The sequence below is a fragment of the Epargyreus clarus genome, unplaced genomic scaffold (genome assembly GCF_041222505.1).
Source record: "Epargyreus clarus isolate Ecla_fem2 unplaced genomic scaffold, WU_Ecla_fem_2.2 ptg000010l, whole genome shotgun sequence".
Classification (NCBI taxonomy): domain Eukaryota; kingdom Metazoa; phylum Arthropoda; class Insecta; order Lepidoptera; family Hesperiidae; genus Epargyreus; species Epargyreus clarus.
Genome location: NW_027332218.1, coordinates 11976222 through 11984725, shown reverse-complemented (window position 1 = coordinate 11984725; position 8504 = coordinate 11976222). Strand labels below are relative to the sequence as shown.

At 37.8% G+C, this 8504-nt stretch overlaps 1 protein-coding gene across 1 annotated transcript in view; it reads right to left on the bottom strand.

Annotated features, from left to right (window-relative positions):
- Positions 1–457: 457 nt before the first annotated feature.
- Positions 458–8504, bottom strand: part of LOC140745550 (uncharacterized) — a 54055-nt gene continuing 46008 nt past the window's right edge. Inside the window, exons 9-18 of the mRNA XM_073077474.1 lie at positions 7781–7854; positions 7136–7195; positions 5659–5790; positions 5129–5387; positions 4599–4713; positions 4158–4296; positions 3496–3705; positions 2643–2795; positions 1743–1874; positions 458–1264 (exon numbers count right to left, since the gene is read on the bottom strand). Of these exons, the coding sequence (XP_072933575.1) occupies positions 977–1264; positions 1743–1874; positions 2643–2795; positions 3496–3705; positions 4158–4296; positions 4599–4713; positions 5129–5387; positions 5659–5790; positions 7136–7195; positions 7781–7854 (1562 nt within the window). The 3' untranslated portion in view covers positions 458–976. The remainder of the gene's footprint in view (positions 1265–1742; positions 1875–2642; positions 2796–3495; positions 3706–4157; positions 4297–4598; positions 4714–5128; positions 5388–5658; positions 5791–7135; positions 7196–7780; positions 7855–8504) is intronic.

The following is an 8504-nucleotide window of genomic DNA, read 5'->3' as shown; positions in this document are numbered from 1 at the left end:
GCGATCGATATTCGTTTTAGCTACATGTAGCTACACACGTACACGTTTAAGCGCTGATCGCAGCTACAATTGGCTGATTGGTGCAACTGAACGCAAAAACGCAATGCAGTATTGAAACGCTTATTGCGACAAACGCATACTGCGACCAAATACAACAAATCAACAAAGCGTGATGCAGCATTGATGTAAATTGCCGATGGTAAAAGTAGAATGTCAGTTAGGTCTATAAAGTCGCATTAGATAAAAACCATTTTTGACCATAGACTTATTAGAAAATGGATATTGGGTTCAGTATTGAATTTAGGAAAAAAAAACAATAAAAAACTTTTTGTTAATCTCAAAATTTAAGGTCGCTTACACTGCGTTGTTTGCTAGTGTCTTGGTCGAACCTTATTATTTATACATCCAATTTCAAGCAATGTTATAATAAATTGGATGTACCTTAAAGTGCAAAAAATGCGTATAACACGTATTGCGATAGAAAAAAAATAGTTTAATGTTTTGCTTTGGTGGAACGGACAGAAGCTAGTGTCATTCTACAATAAAGTGCGTTTTATTTTACCACTACTTCACTTAAATACAGCTACATAAAATGGCGTATTCCTAACACACTTTTATTTCTTCTAATTTTGTTTTTTCAACATAATTTTGATATATTTCAATAAGAGATTAACTTCTAAAAAGCAATCGAATTAAAGTTTGATTAAACGATTATTGCCATAAAAGAAGTTATAATTTCCCAAGCACATAATCTTGACACATTATGTTTTAAAGAGCCTTTTCTCTTTAATGTTCACCCGCTTTGAAGAGTCTAGTCTCTACTACAAAACCAAACTAATTCAGCGATTATATTGATATATAATCTCGACTCTCGCCTTAAACTCACTCACTTCCATTCTTACATCGGAGCAACCACGGCCAGCCAATATGCACGTATCGAGAGCTCACCGATCGATCTCTACCTTACCTGTCGGTATTAGATAGCGTTTTGCAACGTGAGCGGATGGTTCAGCGTACCGTGACCGTTGTGCGTTGTGAAATCGTCGTCGATGAGTTTCTCTGCCATTTTAGTTTGGTGTTCGGAAGACATACGCTCCGTTTGGATGAAGTTGGCCGATATGTGGCCAACGTTTGACGTCGGCAACGGATGCAGGTTGCCGTTGTTGGTCTCGATTATTTGTTGTTGTTGTTGTGTGTTGTTCGTGTTGGCGTTGTCGTTCTGTTTCGTCGCTGTGGACGTCTGCTCGGCTGTTTTGTCCTCACTCTGAAATACAAGAAGTTAAAGACGGTTATACAATTAAGAATCGTTAATTGTGTATGTATGTACACCAGCACTACATTTTTTGAAAATAAGAAAAATTGCAGGAACCAATTTACTGTGAAAATAGTTTTAATAGATTTATATTATTTTAATTTTAATGTGATATATTAGTTTTAAACTAGTTATAAAAGAAATTGTTCCATCATATCTAAGAATGGATATTACTAATGTTGATCTGTACACTTAGTAGGAGTTTTTACAAAAAATGACTGTTTTGGTATTTGTTTACGTATTTGCCTATACATTTCCAATCAGCGCATTGCGTACTGGTACATGTGTAGTTTTGACTTTATAATTCTAATTTTGACGTAAGTTCCAAACATAATTAATTTCATCAATAACCTTCCATGCAAATTAGAATCATCAATGTATGATAAAACATTAAGTGTCATACAAATATTTGATTAAAACAACAACTTACATCATTTGTCTCGGACAGTCCCAATAGGTCGGCAGTGACGTTACCGTTGTTGGGTGTGGGGTTCGAGTCCGCGCTCGGCTCGACCGTGTTCGTTTTAACGGGCGTTTCTTCTACCGCTTTCGTTTCTTCGGGCTATTGGAAAAAATAACTATAATATTAGTACTGTATAAATCGAAATCACGCCACGACGATGATGGTTAGATAGCCAAAATATACTCAATATATTTTGCTAATTCGAGAATATTGTCTATGTACCACTGTTGGGCATTATGAAATAAGGTACCATCGTCACAAATATCTCTAGCAAGCAATTCTGCGTTACAGTAGATGAGAGTAGATACATACTAATCTACATATGGAACGGTATCTTAGTAACCAATTAGCTTCTTTTTCTTTATTAAGTTGACAGATGTACATTCGCAATAGTGACCATTTTTTACCTTCAGTTGGACTGTTCGTTTCCTATTTAAATCTAATAAAAAAAATGGAACATGTAAACAAAAACATGTTCCTTTCGTTCTTTAATCTCTGGCTAACTTTCCCTCCCCTTCCTTTCCTTCCTTCCACGTTGTGCCACTAAGCTGACTAGTAGCTAGTTACATGAGGTCCCCGGCGGGCGCGTTCCTGTTATTTGATGCATGCTGATCTACGTATGGGACGGTGTCCTAGCTATCAGTTAGCTCCCTCTTTATTAAGTTGACAGAAATGTCCATGGGCAACAGTGACCACTTACCATCACATGGACTGCATACATGTTCCCTACTAAAATCTGTTTAAAAAAAATGACCGTGTATTTGACCTTATAAAAGACATATTTCTTGCGTTCCTTGATATCCGTACCTACCTTTCTCCCTCTTCCCCCCTTTCGTACATTCCTTCTCTCCACGTAGTGCTACTAACCTGACTAGTGGCTAGCTGCATGAGGTCCCCGGCGAGCGCGTTCCCGTTGCCGTTGTCGGGCGCGGCCGCCGCGGGAGTGGGGGCAGGCGCGGCGGGGGCTTCCGCCGCGGCCGCGGGCTGGCTCTCTTGCTTCTTCTTGTCTTCTTCCGCTTGCTGGTAATGTGTAAATATTTGATTTTTGTTAATGTTTGCACACAATTTTGTGTATGCACTTGTTTAGTCAACTTGGCTTATCAATCGTAAGGTCGGAAGTTCGAAATCGAAGTTTGTCACTATGTCTGTCACAGTGCTCGTCATAGGTGTCCTCTCAGAATGGTAAGAATTAGAACATTGTGTACCAGGCTAGCCAAGTGTCAATTGTTAGACTTCATATACACATCATACATACTCGCATATTGCGAATGAGTATCCTTTAGCATGTAAATTTCCTCACATTACTTTTTATCGTTTATATTAGGAACAATAGTATAACTTTACAACAACGTTCCTAAACCAACTCTTAACCAAATTTGCCAAGACACGTATATTAATAACAAGTAATATCAATAAAACATTTCTCAAAACCGAACACACCTATTTACGCTATATTGTATTCCATAGATTCCTCAACCCAATTCGCAAAATATTTATTAAATGCTTATTACCTAATTACCTAAATATCTATAAAACCACATTCGTCAAAAATATACACAATACATTTGTATAGTCGCGCCAAACTTCTAGTCCGCTCTGAAGTTGTTATACAATTTGCTATGACGACGAGATTCATTTCTATATTAGGAGCGGACGTATATTGGCGCGGGCTCTACAATATTGTTCAATAGATTTCTACACCCGGTCCCATTGTACCAACCTTCTTGAGCCTCGTCCTCGCCATGATCGCCTCGACGCGCTGCTTCCTGGCGAGGCGCTCGCGCTCCTCGCGCTCGGCCTCCTCGCGCCGCAGCCGCTCCGCCTCGTCGGCCGCGCGCCGCCGCTCCTCGTCCTCGCGCGCGCGCGCCCGCCGCTCCTCCTCCTCGCGCACGCGACGCTCCGCCTCGTCGCGCTCCAGCTGCTGTTGCGCCTGCAATGTTAATACACAAAATTATAAGTGAATGAATGGATTAAAATTATTACATTTATTAAGATGACATTAAATTGAAAATAAATAGAAATTGTAATGCAAATTGTGTGAAAACTGTATTGTAAAAGGTGGCGGTCTCTTATTCCCGCTTAACAACTGAGAGACAAGGATGTGGCTGAAAAACAACGCTGCACGGAATCCTGGTTCTGTGTCAGCAAACGCTGAGCCATCTCCTTTTGCCTCTACAATTTTTGTTTGTTTTTATTTTGTAATTTTTTCCCTTTTTTCTTAAATTGTATATTTGACGTAATCAAGTACAATATTATTATAAGACCTTCTTACTCCTCATGCAAGACATGTTTAACTTGCTCACACCGTATTCGTAACTTTGTTTTACAGCTCGCGCGCCTCCTCCTCCGCGCGGGACAGTGTGTGTGTACACGCGAGGTTACCTCGATGGCGCGGCGCAGCTTCTCCTCCTGCTCGCGGCGCTGCAGCGCGGCCAGCTCGCGCGCCTCCTCCTCGTCGCGCCGCTGCCGCTCCTCCTCCGCGCGCTGCCGGGCCGCCTCCTCCTCCGCCTCGCGCTGCAACCTGCACACATAACACTCTTTACCAATGACCCTATATTCATGATTCTTTTAAAGTAAATATTGGTTTAAGCGCGTCACGAAGGGGACGCTTGTAACGCTTTCTACGCTCTTGAGTGTCATTGAAATACACAACAAAATTCAGTTCAATAACCACATTAAACATTCACTCTCATATTTTTGAAATATTCACATGTTACATTCATACTCAGCTCATGTCGTGTTACATTCATACGACACCTCTCACATCAATACAACACCCAGAGCTCATAATAATTAAAAGAGCAAACAAAATCCAAGAGCCACCTCTGCCTCTCGAGCTCGGCCTGCCTCTCGAGCTCCTCGCGCGCGCGGCGCCGGCGCTCCGCGAGAGCCGCCTTCGCCTCCTCCTCGGTCGTAATGCGCCGCCCGGTCATTGACGCTGCAATATTATCATATTACATTTTATTTTAAAATTCGAATATCTGCTGCATTGTTCTGACATCAACTATTTTAAGGAAGAGAAAGGTATTCTTCGTAATAAGCATAAACTGAACGTAAAAAAAAAAATAAAGAAAGGAACCCTCCTATTCCTTACAAATATCTCGAAGCTCCACAAATACAATTAATTACATGATGCATTTAGGCCCAACAGAATTTCCATAAAGCTAATTTAAAAAAAAAACCAAGAAAAAAGAGACACACACAAATGTTATCTATAATGAATATATTCCTATTTCGCATCACATTTGCGTATACATTAGGAGTTATCGTATATATAATATGCCATAATCCACATTTATGTACATAAATCTGTAATAGCAAAAGAAAAAATAAAATACAAAACACAAATCAACCTGTCATTTCATTCTCTTCAGTCTTCTCTTGCGAGGTCTCCTTCCTCTCCTCTCTCTTCTCGAACCTTTCTTCTTTCTTCTCAATTTTGTCTTCTTTCTTCTCGACTTTCTCCTCCTTCTTCTCTACCTTCTCAACTTTCTCAATCTTCTCGACAGGCTTCTGTACTTCTATGGGCTTCTCTACTGCTACGATCTCTTCTTGCTTATGTTCGGATTTCGTTTCTTGATTTATTTCTATGTTCTCTTTGTTTTCGTTTACCTGTTGAATAAAATTTTAGCAATGCAAATATAAATAGTTTCTAGGTCACATGACACTCACATATTAAAACTTTATATCAACTTTGAAAGATAAATTTACTTTAACTTGGTCAGCGTGATAAATATATTAATCTTTCAATACCTATTTAATACAAATGAAATAAATTTATGTATGTACTTTTAACTCTTTATTCTATTTCTAAAAGACAGAAATATGTATTGCCACATTCGAACTACACATAGAGATATTTCTTTATATCAAATAATGTTACCTTATCGACTTGCATCAGTTGCAGTGTAGTTGCGTCGTTGGTGCCTTCGATCTGCAACGCCTCTAGCTTCTGCGTCACTTCCACTGCGCTCACTTGACTTTTGTCCGTCATGCTTGTGGACATTAATTGTGGCTGGAACAAAGTTTTTACATCGAGTTTAATATTACCAATACACTAAGAAAACTGCTATAAAGATAATAGTGATCTTTTCAAGGTATTAAAATCAAATTATTATGTCAAATTCATCAGAAGAATGCTGTAGGTAAATAACAGTGTGTCTGAAAACTTCCTTTTTTACATACATTTGGACACAAACAAAACTACTGGAACCAGCACGAAAATGTGTCGAAGAGACATCATATCATTAAATGTGTCATAGTTGTATAGTTTATTTTGGTCAATAAATACAACAAATGTACACGACGTAAAGTGTCAGAGAATATGTGCATAATATGAAAGGTATGAAAAGCATTATATATGGGCACTATAAACGTCTCAGATTCATTTGAATGGAATATAATAGTTGGTATAGTCCGCGCCAAATTGTTAGTCCGCTCTGAAGTTGTTGCGAGCAAGTGTCGTCATACAATTTGCTATGGCGACGCGATTCATTTCTATATTTAGAGCAGACTAGAAGTTTTACGCGGACTATATCAGATATCTATACATAGAAATAAAATTGGAGTGTCTGTTTTTAATATTGAAATAACCGCTTTTTACTACATGCATATGAAAATACATACGGTACATTCACCAAAATAACAATTTTAAAATTTTTGTCTGTCTGTCTGTCTGTCTGTTTGTTCTGGCTAATCTCTGAAATGGCTGAACCCGTCAAAATCTGACGGGACTTTTATTGGCACGTAGCTGATGTAATAAGGAGTAACTTAGACTTAATTATATTTTAGAACTAGCTATCCTCCGCGGTTTCAACAGCGTTATTTCTTTTTAACAGGGGTGAAACCGCGGAGCACACCTAGTATACAGGGTGAATTTTTCAAACGGGCCTCCAGGGCCACATCCGAAACTATAAGGATTAGCGAAAAATGCTGAAAAGAGTTACGAGGCCGATTTTGATAAAAACTAAAACTGCATCATTATTTTTTTAAAATAACTTTTCCCTAGCCGGGAATCGAACGAGTTCATTTTGAAAAAAAAAAAATTATGAAAAAATATGTATTTTCTTAAAACTGAGGCTTTTCCTTTAGTTTGTCACATAACATTACTTCCCAGAATTTGATCCTTATAAGCGACACTATCAGATAGTGGAATAATATAGAGGGTGTATTTTTTTTCAAAATGAACTCGTTCGATTCCCGGCTAAGGAAAAAGATATTTTAAAAAACTAATGATGCAGTTTTAGTTTTTATCATAATCGGCCTCGTAACTCCTTTCAGCATTTTTAACTAATCCTTATAGTTTCGGATTTGGCCCTGAAGGCCCGTTTGAAAAATTCACCCTGTATACTAATATTTACCTGTGGTCCATCCGCGACGCCGGTCGGCGGCGACGCTGACTGCGACTTGCCGCGCGCCGACTGCGGAATTACATTATTGGTAAAATTTTATTATCTAATTAAATAATCAATTTTAGATGGCTCTGGCGACACCACTGCCATGTCTATTTCTCGCTAATTACATCAGTGTGAAGCGGTGCTGTGTTTTGGTTTGAAGGGAAACGAGAGAGAAACTCTTCCGAGGTAATCCAGCTTAGTCCTCAGCGGCGCATTGGTGGGTAACCTTACATAGGAATTTTCTTATCTGGGGTTGATAACGGATGTCCATGGTCGGAAATAAGCCACTTAAGAGGTGCCACTACTTGCTTCTTCGTCTGATACTCCTATATTATAAAAAAAAAACACGCAAAAAAATTCAACTTAATTTTGAAACTAATAATTTGAAATTTCTTCTATTAATATTGAAAGTGGGAAAAATTACTGTTAAATTTTAAATTCACGTATTTTGATGGTACTTAAAAAAAAAACATATGTCAATATTTCTTAATTTGTTTTCATGGAATGAATTATTCATAGCTACAATGAAGAACTCGACCGAGTAACATGCCCCATTTCCATAAAACCTCATACGAAATGTAGTTATATGTATTTTAAATTTTATATTACCTTATCGTGATCTTTGGAGGGCTTTGGTTTTCTGTGGAGAGGCGGCTTGCCTTCTCCCGGAGCGGCTGTTGGAGCTGTAATAGTATAATAATACACATTACCATTTGAAATGAAAACTTTAACTATTTACACCACAAAGTATAAAATATTTATATTCAACAATTTATGTTATATGTAGTTGACGTATTCGAATTTAAAGTTACATACAATCTTATTATTCTTAATAATATAATATTATCTTTTTTGCCGATTGTGGAGGGTAATGTTTTTCGAGCGTATGTATGTTTGTCTCATTCTTTGACACAATATACAGTCCATACGGCTTGACAGATGTTAAAATTAGACATAGACAATTTTAAGCAGTCGGGTTCTTTGTTTTCATAATATTATCTTTTTACCCGATTGCGGAGGGTAATGTTTTTTTAGCGTATGTATGTGTTCCTTGACATATTCTAAAGCCTATACGGCTCAACAGATTGTAATATTTTGACATAGGCTATTTTTAAGCAGTCGGGTTCTTTTTTTATTACATTTCATTATTTAAAATATTTATACGAATCACAGTATAAGTTTTACAGCACCTTGCAAAGCATAGCACTGAACAATACAAGAAGCTCCAATATTAATGCCCGTTATACCGGATCCCAATCAAACTATACGACCAAAAATATATATTATGTTTGTTAAAAAAACTACATATTACAAAATAATATTACTTTATGAT